Source organism: Anolis sagrei, chromosome 2 (genome assembly GCF_037176765.1).
Source record: "Anolis sagrei isolate rAnoSag1 chromosome 2, rAnoSag1.mat, whole genome shotgun sequence".
Lineage (NCBI taxonomy): Eukaryota > Metazoa > Chordata > Lepidosauria > Squamata > Dactyloidae > Anolis > Anolis sagrei.
The window spans coordinates 5,256,721-5,277,166 of record NC_090022.1 but is presented as its reverse complement, the minus strand read 5'-3'; the positions used below and the strand labels follow the sequence as shown (position 1 = coordinate 5,277,166).

Genomic DNA, 20,446 nt, shown 5'->3' with positions numbered 1-20,446 from the left:
TAGCATTCCTTATAAAACTTATAAGGAAAAGGAGTTTACAACTAAGAGAAAAAACAGTTTACACACTTCTAATAACCAAGATCTGGAAATGGACCTTAGCCTTAGCTATACATTATCTACCATGCAGAGTCTCAACCAAGATTTTCTTATGTTTGTACTATTAATGTAATTTAAGATTAATCATTCATTCTGCAGTTTTGATCTAAAATCTGCATTTATTTGCTTATTGGATGCTCTACTCTTATGGCTTCAAGTAAGACATAGCATTGAGTAAGTAAGTCTAGATACACGTGCAGAACGTGTCTTCACAAATGTATTGGATGCATCCAAATAAATTAGGTAGAGATAATTTACATGTCCACTTCACTTTCTTAACATATTTATTGGGTACTTCCCTGTGGGAATGTAAGGCTGTTCTCACCTGAAATACAAGTGCAGACAGTTTGGGGTCATGTTTATACATAGGTGTTTTTAATTGCCCATGTTGTGATCACACTCAGTGTTGTCTCAAAGAGAGAATAATTTCACCCAATCTCCTTTTATGCCGGAGTTCTTGCTATGCCTAGTGCCATGAAATAACTGCTTTGAGCATGCCCGGAGCACATGCATATCTCATGTTTTGTCCTATGCATATCCCATGATATGCATAGGACAAAACCTGAGACTTTTAGCTGCCATGCAGACATCCAGTCCAATGATTCCTTCTAGTACAGAGGATCCAGTAATAATAATCATACTAAATCCTGTTTTACCAGTTGGATCAAAAGAGGCAAGAATAATGGCAAGAATTCCTGCTAGTTACTCCCAACTGTGTGTGTGTGTAGTCAAGGCTAAGAACAGAATTTTTGTCCATAAATGTATCGCCATTAATCTTTTACTATATTTAATATTTTTTTAAAGATCTCCGTTTAAGGAATGACTCAAGTCCCTGCTCTGGGCGGGTTGAAGTCTTTCACAATGACACATGGGGGACCATTTGTGACTCTGGCTGGGATTTACAAGATGCCCAAGTGGTCTGCAGGCAGCTGGGCTGTGGCAATGCCTCCAAAGCATTGGGTGGAGCACACTATGGCCAAGGATCAGGCCCCATTTGGTTGGAGAGCATCAACTGTACAGGAGAAGAAGAATTCCTGAAGGAGTGCCAGAAAGGGAGCTGGGGAGAGCACAGTTGCAGCCACAGCCAGGATGCCAGCGTGAAGTGTTCAGGTACATGCCTTTCACAAGTTGTACTTACCAAAGGCTGCATGGGGTTAATGTATCCTCAAAGCGATCATGGATAGTATGAGTCTTTATCTTCTATTTCCATGTGAATGAAAATTGAATCCAGACAAGACAGAGGTCCTCCTGGTCAGTCAAACGACCAAACAAGGGTTAGGGTTACAGCCTGTGCTGGATGGGGTTACACTCCCCCTGAAGGTGCAGGTTAGCAGTTTGGGAGTGATCCTGGAGCCATTGCTGAACCTGGAACCTCAGGTTTCAGTGGTGGCCAGGGGAGCTTTTGCAGAATTAAAACTTGTGCACCAGCTGCGCCTGTACCTTGGGCAGTCTGACTTGGCCATGGTGGTCCACGCTCCGGTTACATCCTGTATAGATTACTGTGATGCACTCTACATGGGATTGCCTCTGAAGACTGCTTGGAAGCTCCAACTGGTCCAGTGAGCGGCAGCCAGGTTGCTTACTGGAGCGGCATTCAGGGAGCATACAACTCCACTACTGAGTGCAATTCAAAGTGCTGGCCTTAGCCTATAAAGCTCTAAATGGTTCCGGCTCAGGCTAACTGTCCAAATGTATCTTCCCCGATGAACCAGCTTTGAAGACTAAGATCATCTGGGAGGCCCTGCTCTCGGTCCTGCCTGCCTCACAAGTACAGCTGGTGGGGACGAGAGACAAGGCCTTCTCAGTGGTGGCCCCTCAGTTGTGGAACTCCCTTCCTAGCAACATTAGATCATCCCCCTCCCTACTTGAAATCTGGATGTCGTGTTTTTAATTTTGAATATATTTTAATCACATCTAATATATTGTAATTTTAAACTATTTTAGGTGAATGTGTTGTTTTAAGGCACTATGTATGTGCCATTGTAAGCCGCCTTGAGTCCCCCAGCCGTGGTAGAGAAAGGTGGGGTATAAATATGACAAATAAATAAATAATTGGTCCAAAGTGTTACTTTGGGAGGATTGAGGTGTTTATAACCAGACGTGGTAAACCATGTATTTATTTATTTGTTTGTTTACTTAATTAGTTTTATATTCCATCCTCTCTCCCTCAATGAGGAACTCAGATCAGCCATGACAGTTGGGATCTGAACAATGCTCAAATTGTATGCAAGGAACTTGATTGCAGAGAAGCAATGGCAGTCCCATGAGAAGCTCACTTTGGTGGAGAATGGCTCCATCTGGCTATCTGATACAGAATGTCAAGAAAGAGAGGCATTTCAGCTTCTGTCACTTGAAAGCCCAGGGAAAGCTCAGTTGCACTTGTTAAAAAGATGCATGTGTCATTTGTTCAATTAAGTGCTATCCAGTATTTCTAGAAACTGTTACATAGATGAAATAGATAGATTGATGGATGGATAAATAGATTAATTTTAATAAGCTCTATGAATAATGTTTCTGCATGTGTTTCTGTGTATGCACATCCCCGTAAGTCACCTGTTGACTTCCCATGCTTGGATGGATGTTCGTAAGATTTAATTAGGCAAGGAATACTCAGACCACTTTGACACTGCCCCTATATCCCAAGATCTGATCCCAGATTATCAGGCAGTGGAAACTCACATAACCTAAGTCAATTGAAACATTCACACCTAGCTCCAGCACTCAAGAGTCCTTTGTCTCACCCTGGTCATTCCACAGATATATAAACCCATTTTCCTAGTTCCAACAGACCTCACTACCTCTGAGGATGCCTGCCATAGATGAAGGTGAAACGTCAGGAGAAAATGCCTCTAGACCAGGGCCATATAGCCCGAAAAAACCTACAACAACCCAGTCACATAACCTAGTTTAAAGCAGATAATCTGGGATCAGATCCTGGGATATAGGGCAATTTAGAAGGGGCCTCAGAGGTGGTTGTGCTCGTTTCAACCTATGATATATTGTCATAAACACTTTTTAAACAAAAGTCCTTTTATTGCATTTTCAGTAAGAGAGCATATCAGAGTAACCTTTACACCAGAGGTCCTCAAACTTTTTAAACGGGGGGCCGGATTACTGTCCCCCAGACCGTTGGAGGGCCGGACTATAGTTTTTTTTAAAAAAAACGATGACCAAATTCCTATGCACACTGCATATGTCCTATTTTGCTACTGTTATGAATTGTAATGTAAATATGTGATATGCATGATGTATTTTTATTGTTACAATCTGAACATAAAGCATCGTTTTAGCATTTCTAGAGATAAAATAGTTCCAATTAAAATGAGGAAAGCATTCTATTTTCTGTCTTTTTGAAAGTGGTTTTTGAAATATGTAAGCATGAGTCCCCTTTCAGGGGGAGAAGGGCAGGGTATAAATATAGGAAATAAATCTATATAAATTTGGGGGTTGCATTTGTTGGGATTTATAGTTCACCTGTAATCAAAGAGCATTCTAAACTCTACCAATGATGGAATTGAACCAGTCTTGTTACACAGAACTCCCATGAACAACAGAAAATACTGGAAGGGTTTGGTGGGCATTGACCTTGAGTTTTGGAGTTGTAGTTCACCTGCCTCCATAAATCACTGTGGATTCAATGAAAGATCTGGCCCAAACTTGGCACGAATATTCCATATGCCCAAATGTGAACACTGGTGGAGTATGGGGGAAATAGAATCTTGACATTTGCAAGTTGTAGTTGCTGGGATTTGTAGTTCACCTACAATCACAGAGCATTCTGAACCTCATCAACAATAGAATTGGGCCAAACCTTTCCAGAGCAGCGTGGGATAGAGAAACCTGTGGAGGGAGAAGCGCTCTCTGCTCTCCCACGGAGAACAGAGAGCGCAGCAGAGCGGACGCCATTCATTCCTCTGTAACAGACGATCCCTGGTGGCAAGGAAGGCGTGCGCAAATGGTGGAGGGGGCGCCGGGTGGGCGTGGCCAGGCTTCCCAGCATCGCTTGGCCACGCCCACCCGGCGCCGCCTCCACCATTTGCGGACGCCTTCCTTGCCACCAGGGATCATCTGTTACAGAGGAATGAATGGTGTCCACTCTGCTGCGCTTCTCCCTCCACAGGCTTCTCCTTCCACACGGGATGGAGAAGCCTGTGGAGGGAGAAGCGCAGTAGAGCGGGCGCCATTGCTCTACCACAGAAAATCCCTGGTGGCGCAAATGGTGGAGGCGGCGCCGGGTGGGTGTGGCCAAGCGATCCTCGCCTCCCTGGCCCGAAAGCCTGGCCACGCCCACCCGGCGCCGCCTCCACCATTCGCGCCACCAGGGATTTTCTGTTATGCATTCACCCTTCACATATGCATTCACCCTTCACATGCATGCATCACCATTCTTCCTCCGTCTCCTCGAGAAGAACACTTGCACTTAGGCCAGATTGCTTCCCTGCAAATCTGCGGCTTTTCCAATACTTCAAATACACATTTTCCCTTCCTCTGTGAAAGAAGCAAGTGGCCAGACTCTGAGATCCATTGCAGATCTGCCACTCTCCTAATACACCAACTCTTTCTCTTTCCCATGGAAGCGAGCAGCGGGTGAGCAGACCAGCTATCTGCCACAATTTTGGAATATTAGAAGGTCTCTTTTATATCAATTTTCTGCTGATGCCATTCCAAAAAGTTGAAGAAGCTGTAAATGAGTGACAAGTTGTTTTCCAGCCTGAAACATCCTGGCTCTCCACCAGTTCCTGGCAGATGCTGACTTTTCTTCTTAACAGACACTGGTTTCCTTAACTTAAAAGAGCATTGTCTTTGATTATGTAAACATGTTGTTTTCCAAGAGTTAATCGAGTCAGCAATCTGAACAGTTAATCATTGCCATGGTTCTTATCAGCAACTTTTAATTACAATTCAGCAGTGTAGTTGTTTTCCAGGCCTCAATATTTTACAATTATGCCTTCATCCCAATTAGGCCCCAGTCATACTTCTTTCATACCATTTCATACCATTTCATACCTTTCATACCATTCTTTCATATTCATATCAAATCCATTTAATTTCCACACATTACATTTTATGACACTATAGCCCACAGCACATGATATTCATTACCTGTCCTCTGTCTGAGTGTTAAACATGGCAGCACTGCTTAGTATCCAAGATGAGATATGATGCCTTTAGGGCAGTGGTTCTCAACCTGTTGCTCCCCAGATGTTTTGGCCTTCAACTTCCAGAAATCATAACAGCTGGTAAACCTGGGCACCTACAGGTTGAGAAACACGGTTGTAGGCCCATGCGGTAATACATGGGACAAAGAAAATGAGGTAGGCACCACATACATTCTGTCCTTTATTCTTTGCAAATCTCTTTCTGAATTCATGTATAAAATTATACATCACATTCAGTCAAAATAATCAATGCCTGTTGGAGGTTGCAGCAAGGCATTGTTCTATGGAGTGTAGATTAGAAAAAAGACTCCGAGGAGGCCCATTCTCAAAATATGGTGGAAATCCCTTCCATATCCTCTAATACATAAACATTTATTGATGCTCCACCAGACACATTTGCTTCAAAAAGGGCTCTACGGCTGAAAATGTTTGAAAACCCCTGCTCTAAATGGTACTTGGAAGCAAAACCTTAACTGGTGTGTTTTCAACAACTGTTTATTTAATGTCCTGCTTTAATGAATTTGTTGATTGTTTTTATTATTGTGATGGTACCAAATGGTGCTTGCTGTGAAGCTGCCCTGAGTCCCCCTTTGGGGGTGAGAAGAGCGGGGTACAAGGATGATAAGATAGATAGATTTAAGCTCCAGGGCCAGCAATGGAACATTGGAGGATTTATGTGACTTAAGTGCTGAACAAGTAATGTCATGATAGTTTAGTTGAATTTAGAGCTAGGATCGTGGGTAAGAGGATCCATGCCTGGCAAGCATTTAAGCTAAACTAAATGAACCAGGACAGAGTAACCTCTCACCAGGATGAAGACAAGCTACAGTTATATTTTGACATGAGTTCCATAAACTATATACACACATGGGGAGAGAAATAATATTAAAAAGTAGAAGGAATATAGAAAGTTGAAATGAAAGGATATATTTTATTAAATTGTTGAAACAATATAGTCTTTGTGGGGAGTCGCTGCCACTGGTCCATTCTTGGCATCCTTATTCACTTGGTATCCTTATTCACTGTAGTTCAGGAAAGGATCAGAAAAAAACATAAAATTATATTTTTATTCCGATGCCCTTACAAAAAACTATAAATTGTTGGGGGTATTGTATAAAATAACAATAGGAATATACTTATGTATTAATGCCCGACAATGAAATACTTTGACCAGAGTTTTCCAAACTGTGTATCCTGACACATTCATTTGCCAGCTGCAGTATGTAGGTGTGGACTATTGGAATTTGAGAGAAGGCAGGTGAAGTCAATGACAACTAATGAGTATTACTAAGAGATAGGATGACCTGCACAACAAAGCCTTGTTTCTATATTGATTCCACAATAGCCAGCTAACTTCCTACTTGTGCACACTTACTATGAATGGCCCCATGACTAGGAAGATATGATGGAGAAAACAAGGAAGTGAACTATAGATCAATAAAGCATTTTTCATTCTTCCAACATCAATAGAAACCAGATTGGTGAATGGTCCAGACCATTGCTCTGGGAGAGTCGAAGTGTTCCGCAATGGGACCTGGGGAACAGTGTGCGATGATGGATGGGACCTGAGAGATGCTCAAGTCGTGTGCAGAGAACTCGGCTGTGGTGAAGCTGTGTCAGCTCCTGAAGAAGCCCACTTTGGAAAAGGAAAAGATCCCATCTTGATAAATGAAGTCCAATGCAATGGGACAGAGGTTTCCCTGTACAACTGTTTTTACAAAATGCACACATTATACGAGTGTCGTCATGAAGAAGATGCCAGTGTTGTGTGCTCAGGTAACTAATACAAACTAAAGAAATGTTGATAATTCAGGAAATTTCCACAGTTCCCTCAAAAGAGTCCAAACCCAGGGAAGAAATTGTGGTGAAATGTGCAAGTGCTGTGGTGGTTTGCAAATTGTGCTTTCTTATAACAATCATAAGGCAGTAAAGAGGACAATGAGTTCCTACTTTATATTCCATTCTCCCAAATCCCCACTGATGTTTTAAGCATTTCTGATTTACTCATATTCACTTTCAATCCTGAGTATCTTTCGAAATGTTTTAGAATTATTTGTACTTCTCTTATTGCTTCTACTAGGTTTTCCATTATTAGTAAAATGTCATCCGCATAAAGATTTATCTTCAATTCTTTGTTCTTAATCTCATATCACTTTATCCTGACATTGTTTTAAATTCTATCTACCAGAGGTTCCATTGCTACCACAAATAATAGCAGAAATAGAGGGCAACCTTGTTTTACTCCTCTTTCTATTTTATTCTGTTAAACCTTCATTTACTCTTATTCTTGCTCTCATGTTACTATATAACTTATTATTTATTATTCGAACTTATATGCCGCCACTCCCCTGGGGCTCAGAGCGGCTTACAAGAAAGCTAAAATCTAACACAATTTAAAACAATTAAAACAATTTAAAAACAGCAACATCAAAGATCAAAGGCCTGCCGGAACAAATATGTCTTACATGCCCTGCAGAAAGCTGGTAAGTCCCACAAGGCACAGACTTCAGGTGGCAGAGTATTCCAGAGTGATGGTGCCACTGCTGTAAAGGCTCTGTGTCTGGTTGCTGCTAGACGCAAGGTCTTGACACTGGGAATTTCCAATAAATCTTGGTCCTCAGACTGGAGGGATCTCTGGGGTTGATAGGGGGTGAGGCGGTTCCTCAGGTACATCGGCCCCAGACAATGCAAGGCCTTAAAGGTGAGTACCATCACTTTGAAAGTGGTCCGGTGCTCAATTGCTAACCAATGCAGCTGTGATAAGTTTGGTGTTACGTGGCATCTCATCGGAATTCCTGCAAGAAGCAGAGCAGCTGCATTTTGTACCAACTTGAGCTTCCAGATCACCGACAGAGGAAGTCCAATGTAGAGGGCGTTACAGTAGTCCAGTCTTGAGATTACCGTGGCCTGGATCACCGTAGCTAGGTCGTCCCTGGACAGGTAGGGGGGCCAGCCGTCTAGCCTGCCGCAGATGAAAAAAGGTGGTTCTGCTAACAGCGGAGACCTGAGCTTCCATCATCAGCAGAGGGTCCAAAAGGACGCCCAGACTCTTGACCAATAATGATGGGCGTAGTGCCTCACCATCCAGGGTAGGCAGCTGGATATCTCCACTGCCCGGTCGACCCAACCATAGGATCTCCGTCTTTGCTGGATTCACCCTCAACCTGCTGGCATGCAGCCATCCAGTAACGGCCTCGAGGCACTGATGGAAATAGTCAGGTACAGAATCCGGTCGGCCTTCCATCTTCAGCATAAGCTGAGTGTCATCAGCGTACTGGTAACACTCAAGGCCAAAACCTCGAACCAGCTGAGCAAGTGGTCGCATATAGATGTTAAACAACAGAGGGGAGAGAATGGCCCCCTGAAGAACCCCACAGAGTAGAGGGGACCTCTCAGAGACCAGGCCTCCCCTCTTCACTCGCTGTTCACAGTTGTGAAGAAAGGAGGACAGCCAATTTAAAGCTGTCCCCCTGACTCCAGCAGCAGCAAGGTCAAAAGATTGTGGTCGACTGTGTCAAATGCTGCTGTGAGATCCAATAACACAAGCAGCGCCGACCCGCCCTGGTCAAGCTGGCATCGAAGGTGATCCGTGATGGAGACCAGCACAGTCTCTGTCCCATGCCCCGCACGGAAGCCGGACTGGAAGGGATCTAGTCCGGCTGTGTCGTCTAAGAACTGCTGCAACTGCTCCGCTGCTGCCCTCTCAATCACCTTGCCCAGGAACGAGAGATTTGAAACTGGGCGGTAACTGGAGGGAACCGAACAATCTAAATCTGGTTTCTTCAGCAATGGAGAGACCACCGCCTCTTTTAAACTCTCTGGAAAAACTCCTTGCTCAAGGGAGCTGTTTATGATCTTCAACAGAGGGTCACGTAATCCCTCCGGGCAGGATTTCACCAACCAAGAGGGACACTGATCGAGGGAGCAAGTGGTCGGTCTAGCTGCAGCTATGAGCCTATCAACAGCCTCTGCATCCAGCAGGATTATCTCTGATTCTCTCCATGTATCTGCGGGTTGTCCTCCTTTCATTATGCTATTAAATAAATTCTTCAATTCTGGTATTATTATTTCTTTTGTTTCTTGGTAAAACTTTGCAGTGTAACCATCACATCCTGGGGATTTTGCATTTTTCAAAGTATTGATCACCTGCTCTATTTCTTTTTATTCCTAGTTTCCCATTGTCTTCTCTATCTAATATCTTCTGGATATTTTCATTAAAACTTCCTCCATGTATTTGCTTTTTATATAAGTCCTGGTAAAAGTCTACCAATCCCTCTCTTATTTTCTTGCTCAAATTTATCTTTTTATTATATTTATTCTTTAACTGTATGACTCTACCTTTCTCTTTCGCATAATTAGCCAGTTTTTTCATTGTATTTGTATTTTGTCTTTGGAAATTATTTTAATAAACATCTCTTTATTCCAGAAGTCCAAATTATTCATTTCTTCTCATTGTTTCTTTAATTTTTCCAACTTTACTTTCACCTGCGTTTGATATTTACTTTGTAATAGTTTTTGTGTTTCCTTTATTTCTCTAAGCATTCTTTCCATTTTTTATCTTACTATTTCTTTACTGCAAATTCTTTTTCTATGCAATAACCCCTAATTACCACTGTATCCTAGACTGTTCCTATACTTGCTGAGCTCCCCTTTTTTTATCTCTTCCAATAGTTATTTCTTACGTTTTTTGGCTTATTTATTAAATTTTTATGTCTTCAAGTTTTTATTGCCTCCATTTCATCTGGCTCCTCTATGTTTAACTCCACTAATACTATAATAGACCCATGATCTGAAATCCAGATAGGTTGTGTTTGTGTATTTAAAATTCTAGACCTATTAGTGATTTTTTAAAAATATGCAATCTATCCATGTAGATTGCATATTTCTAAGGTCCATATTAAAGTCCCTTCCAACTATTAGCTCCCCTTGATAAATTCCTTGTACTTTCCTAAACCACTTTCTAAAGTATTTGGGCCATATACATTTCCTATTGTATATATCCTGCCATTTATTTTACATATTATTAATATATATCTGTCTTCCTTATCTGTTGTTGTTTCTAGTATTTCCAATTTTAATGAGTTTTCCATTGCTATCACTATCCTTCTGGCTTTATTCATATCACCCTTAATAAATCTGGTATATTTATGGTTTATTATCTTTCTAATGTTTGTGGATTTCCTATAAACAAAGCACATTGCAATGCAAACGGGATGGCTTCTAATCTGAAGCAGTCAAGAATTGTACTATTCTTGACCGCTTCAGATTAGAAGCCATCCCGTTTGGATTTTAAAAGCACATTTTCAGCTTGTCAGCTTTGTTTATTTGTGTCTCCTCATCTGCTATTTTCCCTTCCCTTATAACTGTGGTTAAGGGTTAAGGAAGAGGCAATGAGTGGGATCATGTAAATTCCACACCAATGGAGAAAGAAAGGAACCCTGGGATGCCTACCTGTGGTGGAGAAAACACATAAAATCTAGGATGAAATTGTCCCTGAATGAAAGCATTCCTTGGGTGATGAGCCATAGTATTTGGGGAAGACATTGGCAGGGTTGGGCTACATGTTCATGACTCTCGCTATAACCTGAAATGTCATTGGAGGGAGTTCTTTTGGTGACTCCTCAGCACTGTGGGTTATAGCTATTTGTAGAAGTGGGAGCCTATTTGTGGAAGTGGACACCCCAGCCACATACACACACATATATTTTCACTTTTAATATGTGTATAGACAGATTAGCTTAGGTGTACCTGCCATTGCCTGCATATGCATTCTCAAATGCTATTCATGAGGAAAAAATCATGGTTAGCTTTATGGTTTTATTAATGGCCTCATTAGAAAATGTATAGCTGTATAATGGGACCTTTTAAAAAGCACTATCCAAGACAGCCAAAGAACATCGGCAGCAGGGAGCTTGGAGGAGAAGGCAGTGTTTGTCCATTGCAGGCTGCCTTTGACCTCAGCCCCTGGTGACTGACTCCTTGCAGACTTGGGCCCTGACTGCCTGGCTGAGACAAGGCCCAGCATAGAGGTACTGCCTTAGGATCATGGGAGGGGAAGGGGGAGGCCCTGGTAGGGTGCTTAAAGGATTGGTCCAATGTTTTATTTGTGTATGGGGATATTATGTTTAATGGTTTTAAATGTTATTTATATGCTTATTGTTTCTAGTGATTTATGTTATACTTTATATGATTTGTATAATGAGGCATTGCATTTTTGCTTGGATGTATGTTGTACACCACTCTGAGTCCCCTGAGGGGTGAGAAAAGCAGTATAGAAATGAAGTAAGTAAATAAATAAGTAAGTAAATAAATAAATAAATCTGATGGGTTCCAATTTCTATGAGCCCCAAACCTGGTGAATCTGAAACTCACATAAGAGATTGAACTGGCTGGCTGAAAATGCCACCAGGATCAGATCTGGCCAGGTGGAATTCCCATCATCCTTAGGTCTGGGTGGGTGCAAATCCCACCAATCTGAGATCTTTTTTTCTGGAAATCCCATCAGCCAGATCTGTTTGCATTGGAACCAGCGTTGACGCAGTGCTCTGGATTTAGATGGACTCCTGCTTCCATCATCCTCTTTCTTGCCTCCCCCCCTTGCCAAATCCTATCATTATTGTAAATGGAATAACAAAGGGGCCTTGTACCAGGTTTGTCTAGATGCACACATGGGTTACAATTTCCATCATCCTTTATCAACCCCCTTAAGCCCTACCAGTGTTTTAAGGTGGTCACGATGAAGATGTTTACCAAGATTAGTTCAGATCCATTGTGGGTATCTGGGATTAACATGCCACTCCAGATATGGGTGGGCCATAACCCTCATCATCCTCTGTCATTGTTCTCAAACCCCACAACTATTTTAAGTTGGTCATGATAGATATGTGTACCAGGTTTGGTTGAGAGCAGACCTCAGTTCCAATTATCCCATTGAGTACAGAAGAAACAAGAGGCTAAGTTAGGGTGGCAAGGTCTGAGACCAAGGCATCCTCATACTAAATTCTTTTATCTTGCCAATTTGATTCAAAGTCATCACAATGACTAGCATCCTGTTGGTTATTCCCAGCTAAAGTAGATCCATTGATTGGTTGAATGATGAATCAACATATAGGTAAAAATAATTGATTCAGTGTTTATTGTCTAGTGAATTCTAACAACAAAACTTTTGATTATAACTCTATCATCACAATTCATTTCATACCAAGTTTCTCTTTTTTCCTCCTAAAGATCTCCGTTTGAATGGCACAAGTCCCTGCTCTGGGCGGGTTGAAGTCTTTCACAATGATGCATGGGGGACCATTTGTGATGCTGGCTGGGATTTACAAGATGCCCAAGTGGTCTGCAGGCAGCTGGGCTGTGGCAATGCCTCCAAAGCATTGGGTGGAGCACACTATGGCCAAGGATCGGGCCCCATTTGGCTGGAGAGCATTAACTGTACAGGAGAAGAAGCATTCCTGAAGGAGTGCCAGAAGGGAGGCTGGGGAGAGCACAGTTGCAGCCACAGCCAAGATGCCAGCGTGGAGTGTTCAGGTACATGCCTTTCCCAGTTTTCCTTACTAGGCCTGGGCGGTTTCGTTTCGTTAATTTGTAATTCGTTAATAATTCGTTAATTTTTCCAATTACAAAACGATAACGAACCATTCTGGAGCAATCATTTAAAAAAATGAATTTTTAAACACGTTTTGTAAATGCTTCGTATTTTGTTATTGTATTCGTTTCATTATTGTTCTGAGGTCGTTTCGTTATTATTTCCGCATGTCTGGGCCAGTTTTATGGTTTAATTAGTGAAAAAAAATTATAATATCACACCAACAGTCAAGAACAGAGGGAGAGGGAAGCTTCAGAAGTTTTTGGAGGTTTTTTAGCGTATTTCGCGGTCGCGTCCGCCGTTAACGAATCAATTCGTTATTGTTTCGGAAATCAATTCGTTAATTTTTTACCATTTACGAAATTTCGTAAATATCGAACTTTTTAAAAGGAAAATTTTGTAATTATTTTAAATATCGAAACAAAAAAAAACCCCAAATACAAATCGATTTTAGAAACAAATTTTTGCGTTGTTACCCAGGCCTATTCCTTACTACAGCCTGCATTAGGTTAATCTCTCCTCAAAACCAGCATGATCAGGATGAGTGTCTTTCTTTTCTATCACCACCAGCTGTTCTGTTTAATAAAAAGTTTTGAGTGCAATCTAGATGACTGTATTTCTCTGGAAATATTCAGAAAGATTGTAATCCACTCTTAATGCCAAAAATATTCAATAGCTTCTTCAACAGACCATCAAAATCTTTGTTATGAGTATTGTTTCCCCCAAAAGATGATAATCCACCGAAACCTGTTCCTAATGATTGCCATTCTGCTCAGCCCACTGCAAAAGCTTTATACATTCAAAATTTGGACTTTATCTCCTTTATCTTTGAAAGAAACAGTGGAGAGAGAGAAAAGGCAACCACTTTCAAAGTCCCTAAAAGGCCATACTACATCTACTTAGCCCTTATCAATATACCCTCCCATCTTTTTTTCTGAGCATGAGATATTTGCCTGACTATAAAATATTTATGAAACCAGTAATAGTAACCAGAGGAAGGGCAGGATTTGTTCCAAAAACCTCTTTCTGGAGTTTTGTTAAAGCTGCCAATAGAGGACATCATGTACAATATTCTCAATCGTTTGAGGCAGTCGGTAGCATCTCCTTAACTAAGCTGTTGACGTAGATTTCCAGCTGCTATTACTATACAGCCAAATGAGTAGGATTCAGGAGCATGATTCAAAACGATCTTGACAGATTAGAGAGATGAATGGCCAAAACTAACAAAATGAAGTTCAACAGGGACAAATGCAAGATACTCCACTTGGGCAGAAAAAACGAAATGCAAAGATACAGAATGGGGGATGCCTGGCTCGAGAGCAGTACGTGTGAAAAAGATCTTGGAGTCCTCGTGGACAACAAGTTAAACATGAGCCAGGAATGTGATGTGGCGGCAAAACAGCCAATGGGATTTTGGTCTGCATCAATAGGAGCATAGTGTCTAGATCTAGGGAAGTCATGCTACCCTCCTCTTTGCTTAGACCACACCTGGAATATTGTGTCCAATTCTGGGCACAACAATTCAAGAGAGAGATTGACAAGCTGGAGTGTGTCCAGAGGAGGGCGACTAAAATGATCAAGGGTCTGGAGAACAAGCCCTATGAGGAGCAGTTTAAGGATGTTTAGCCTGAAGAAGAGAAGGCTGAGAGGAGATATGATAAAAGGTAAAGGTAAAGGTAGTCCCCTGACATTAAGTCCAGTCATGTCTGACTCTGGGTTGTGGTGCTCATCTCCATTTCTAAGCCGAAGAGCCAGCGTTGTCCGTAGACACCTCCAAGGCCATGTGGCCGGCATGACTGCATGGAGCACTGTTACCTTCCCACCGGAGCGGTACCTATTGATCTACTCACATTTGCATGTTTTCGAACTGCTAGGTTGGCAGAAGCTAGGGCTGACAGCGGAAGCTCACACCGCTCCCCGGAATCGAACCTGCGACCTTTCGATCAACAAGCTCAGCAGCTCAGTGCTTTAATCCACTGCGCCACCGGGGGCTCCGGAGATATGATAGCCATGTATAGAGGAAGCCACAGGGAGGAGGGGGCAAGCTTGTTTTCTGCTTCCCTGGAGATTAGGACAAGGAACAATGGCTTCAAACTACAAGAAAGGAGATTCCACCTGAACATGAGGAAGAACCTCCTGACTGTGAGAGCTGTTCAGCAGTGGAACTCTCTGCCCCGGAGTGTGGTGGAGGCTCCTTCTTTAGAAGCTTTTAAACAGAGGCTGGATGGCCATCTGTCAGGGGTGATTTGAATGCAATATTCCTGCTTCTTGGCAGAATGGGGTTGGACTGGATGGCCCATGAGGTCTCTTCCAACTCTTTGATTCTATGATTCTATGAGCGTTCAGTGTACTTCTTGCAATACTAGAACATACGAAAGACCACAACATGAAAAAAATGGCTTCCCAAACGCCTGTGTGGGCCTAGACAGAAGAGCAAAATATTGTGCTATTGGAACGAAATCTAACTGGGGTCCCAGCTAAAAGAGACACCTGGAATAATAAATCAGTTAAATATTCCATAGCTCTGTACATCACTTCCATTTCAGTGAGTGATTCAATCAATATATTTTGGTTGGGATTAGTAGTTGAATCAAGGACACTGGGATCAGTTAATAACAATTTCATGTTGCAGCCAACTCCTGATTTGTCCTTTGTTGTCATTGTAGTTATTATTTATTTATTTACAACATTTATATGCTGCCCTACTCACCTCAAAAGGGACTCAGAGCAGCTTGCTATACACACACACACACACACACACACGCACGCACACACACACACGCACACACATGCGCACACACAATATATTATATTATTAGCCTAGTACAATATCAGTATTACATATTACTATATTGTACTATACCATTATATTGTAATATTATTCATAATATTATATGTAATATAAAATATATAATTATAATATCATATTATTAGTAGTATTATATTGTATTACATTATAATATTATAAATATTATATGTATATACTATATAATATATTATATTATATTATATTATATTATATTATATTATATTGCAGCTGATGAATCCTCCCTTGAGATCAGCATTCACCTGGGCGTGGCTGCCTTGGTCTCCCTTGCCTTGGTAGGGATTGTGGCTGAGGCTGGGTGCAGGAGAAGGAGGAAGACCATCAGGAGGAGGAGGAGGAGGAGGAGGAGAGAGCAGCAGCAGCCTTGAGTAGCCCTCTTCACCAGCCAGTTCCAGGGACCAAGGTCTGTCTCCCAGTACGGTGGAGCCAGAGACAGAAGGAATATTAGAGTTCATCATAATCTATCAGTATAACAATATACAGTTAATAGTGCATATCATTCTATATCTGTATGTTACTTTTTAAAAATTGACACATGTCTTGTTTGTTACATATTTACTTTCATAGGAATTTAGGGAAGCTTCCTTCTTCAGAAATATTAATCAATTAAATAAATCTTACATTTTTGTCTTTCTAAGCATATGGGTGATTGACGTGGTGGGAATGAACCGCCTTGTGCTCTCATTCCACTACCATCAATTTCTTATTACTAATTAATACGTACTTGCCATTTATGGAGAAGTCAGAGTCAGATTTGTACAGTGGAAAAATGGAAGTGTAATAGCTAGAACAAAGGGATAATTTCAAACTCAGTATGGGATATATACTCTGATTGGCTGCAATGGATTATCTGACTTATTTCAAGATATGCTGATGAGCTTTTTAATGTACTGTTTTGGGTTTAATTTGTGCTCTCTTCAGGCAGGCCTACCAAGTCAATTTAATATTACGAATGTTAAATGTAGATTCTACTAGTATTGAATTTTAATTCTTGTACTATGCTTTTTATTACATATATTTTATGCTAATTTTTAAATATTTGTATTTTATGGCATGTATTTTATAATACAATGCTTTAATTGTGCTCCGCACCACTTGAAGCCATGAGGAGATATGGGCAACAAATAAGGAGGAGGAGGAGGAAGAGGAGGAGGAGAAGGAGAAGGAGGAGGAGGAGGAGGAGGAGGAGGAGGAGGAGGAGAAGAAGGAGGAGGAGGAAGAGGAGGAGGAGGAGGAGGAGGAGGAGGAGGAGGAGGAGGAGGAGGAGGAGAGGAGGACCATGACCAGGGCTCTATTTGGCCATGGACACCCACTGGGTGCTTCGGATGAATCCCCAATTCTCTGCCCCAGAAGGAAACTCCATGATGGGTTCACCTGACCCTAACCATAAGTTAGAAATTTCTTAAAGGCACACAATGAAAACAACTCCTGTAATCACTGAAATTCATATTACTGTTATTTCTTTAATGTTCCTGAATTGAACATTTTATATCAATAAACCATTTAATGAATCTTAATTACCTGTGTGGATCTGGGTTCTTTATGCCTACTTCTACATTTCTCACTCAGGAGCACTTTGAAAACCCAAATTAGTGAGCCCCATTAATCTAGTGACAGTTCATGTGTGAGTGTGTTATAAAAGTTGTCACAAATACACAGTTTGTGTCCTTTCTTTGTAGAAGAGGAGAAACTGGATAATCTGTACACTTGAGACTATATAGCTCTGGAGAATATACCAGTGACACCAGATCTGGGTTTAAACACTATGCATGTAACTTTTATTCAGCATTTAAAATCATACATTGCCTTGGCACCAAGCGAACCCACACTCACACACATTCACTCACACTCACCAATCTTCTCACAAAGGACTGATCAGTTTCCTTTGCAGAAGTGAGGGGATGCTGATGCAGTGCTTCATTTGACAACAACAGCCAGATCAGAAGAAGCTCTTCTTTTATATTATTTAGGAGCAAGTTTAGTCTATGACTTCTATGGCAATAAACATTACGTTCCATTTCATGTAATCTCATCGTTCCTTCCATGTCTTGGTTCTGGTATCAGGGAGTTATTCCTTTGTTATTCCTCAACGTAGTCCATGTTTAACTCTCTTCACCACTGGGGGCTCCAACGTAGTCCACAATTTACTTCTTAACTTAGTCTACACTTGATCAGTCATGTTGAAGGAACAATCTCTCATGTCCTCCTCCCACTCAGTTCATGTTCAGTCCCTCATGATGCAGAATTTTGTTTGAACGCGGGTGAAGAAAGCAGACTGACAGCACAAGTTGTCTTCAAGATAGTTTACTTTTGGCCAAGAGCAAGTGACAGTTAGCTAATGCCCGGAAAATGCACCGCCACACCTTTCCTGTAGTGGCTTTCCAATTTAGAGAGTTTTACACAAGCATGCGCAGAGAGCTAACAATGGAACTTGCTGATTATTACAATCCTTTTGGACATCCGTAGTTGTCTTGTAAAGTTATATAAGTTATTATTCATCACGTCAGGTGAAGTGTCCATAGTTTGTTCCACGTAATCACTATACTCAGGTGACATGTTCATAGTTCATCCCACGTACACATTATCCAGCAAGCCAATTCATTATTGCAGTTTGCATGACCTTATCTTGTGAGCAAATAGCGAATGTCAGGCAGAACACGTCCTGTCAACACTTTCATAAAAAACCAAAATTTTGAGTAAGGTTTATATAGGTAAGGGATTTAAAAAATTACAAAACGCAGCCCCCTACAATGACAAAGGGCAATACTCCTTTGACTGTACCAGCCCTTGATGTTCTTCATTCAACAAGTTGGTAAAGTTCGGTTCATGGTTCAGATATTCCTGTCCTGAGTTGCCCTTCAAAAACAGCCTTTAGACAATATTAAAAAGTAAAAGAAAAATGCTCCAGCAAACACAAAGGATATTCAAAATGCAATTGAAAAGTGCAAAAGAAAACAAGGAAGTCTTAATCCACACACAATGTCAAGTTTCTTACAAGGTCCTCAAAAGAAACACCAGTCTTCTATCAGACAACAGACAATGAACAAAGTTCTTAGCAGCGGACATAAAGCAGAATTCCATAGAAGTGAAAACAGCACTATCAGGGTTGTTGTTACCAGCGGAAACTGACTAAAACCTGCCTCTGATTTATAGCCCTGAATTCCCCACGCAGGAGGTACTAGGGCATCTCCTAATTAGCTCAGCATCTTTTAGCAGCTATTTGAGCTGATCTGCGTCTGTGCTCTGTTTCCCTTCGTCTCTCTAAAAAAGGAGGCACCTGCAATGCCTCATCATCTGACTCTTCCTCTCTCTCCAATTTCTGAACAGGGGCGGCTCAACCATTATGAAAAATAAGCATTTGCGGTATAGTTGATTTCGCCCAGGGGTGCTCTTGAGGCGCTCTTGGGGGAAAACAGACCTTGACATATGCGAGTTGTAGTTACTGGGATGTATAGTTCACCTACAATCAAAGAGCATTCTGAACTCCACCAATGATGGAATTGAACCAAATATGGCACACAGATCTCCCACAACGAACAGAAAATATATGTTAATGATTGGTTGGGGGGGGGGGGCAAAATACTGTTTGCTTACCATTGAAAATTACCTAGGGCCACCTCTGTTTCTGAGCACTTCCCTGCTCCCCTTCCTCCTCCAAAGATGAGGAATCCCTAACAATTCCTCACTTTTGGCTGCCAGAACCTGTATGCCATCATGCATTGAGGCTTTTCTCCATTTTAAACTCATTCTTCTGGTCTTCAGCTTCTTATTTTAGCTCAAACACAATTGCTACAAAGACATTCTGGATCACTGTACACAGTTATTTGTCCAATCAAGACACTCGTTCTCACAAAGTTATATTTTAGAAAATATTAAATCATCAGTACAGTTAAACTATTTAAAATTCACTTTGAAACAATATCAATCAACAAAATAGCACGGCACATTGTTAAAAAGCCAAGCACAGCTGATTCATGAAAGCTCTGGCGGAATAGGAAAATGGGAACTTCACAGTTGAGGGAGACCAAGAGAGGAGCCATCCCAGCCTCTTAGGGAAGGAGTTCTCTATCTGGGAGCAGCCACCGAGCTTCAGGTAGTCTGTTGATCACTCCTCCAACAGCAAAGTAGCTCTTTCCTTTGCCCTTCCTTTTATTTACAAGAGAAGACCAGAAACAAGAGCTCAGATCAGACAATTAGACCTCAGTAAGTCAAGGGAAGCCTAACTGTCTTGGGTCAATGCTTACACGAGGCAGGACTATACCAAGGATTTATTCTGCACAAAAAAAAATAATATGAAAAATTGTATGCTGTGTTGTCCAGTATTCTCTATTATTACTTAGCTACAAAAGTAAGTAATCTTTTTGCCTGGAACGTTCTCCCAGCTGAGAGCAATGTCTTCTCCCCATGCTCCCATTGCCAGCAGAATGGACCTCTTTCTCTCCATAGGCTCCTGCCCCTTAAAGTAGATTGAAAGGAATTACAGTTGTGTCACCATTGTTACTAAGCAGAAGTCGTGACTATGGAACAGTTGTGGATGAATAAAACTAAGGATACTAAACTAAGTAGCTGATAGAAAACTAGCTTTCGTTTTCTGCTTGATTGATACCAACTTTATTGACAATCCAATAGAATTGAAACTGATGATAGATGTCGACTTACATTTAAATAGAATTTGGAAAAACCTTTGCATTATGATAATGTATCCTGGAGCAGGAAGCCTAGACATCAGGATGTGATTGGTTTTAAAACAAGCTCCAAGCACTTGATACTTGAGGA

At 41.4% G+C, this 20,446-nt stretch overlaps 1 protein-coding gene across 1 annotated transcript in view; it reads left to right on the top strand.

The window, feature by feature from the left end:
• Positions 1-20,446, top strand: part of LOC137095984 (deleted in malignant brain tumors 1 protein-like) — a 37,283-nt gene that overhangs the window by 12,513 nt on the left and 4,324 nt on the right. The window contains exons 3-5 of the mRNA XM_067463255.1: positions 901-1,206; positions 6,726-7,031; positions 12,483-12,834. Coding sequence (XP_067319356.1) covers positions 901-1,206; positions 6,726-7,031; positions 12,483-12,834 — 964 coding nt within the window. The remainder of the gene's footprint in view (positions 1-900; positions 1,207-6,725; positions 7,032-12,482; positions 12,835-20,446) is intronic.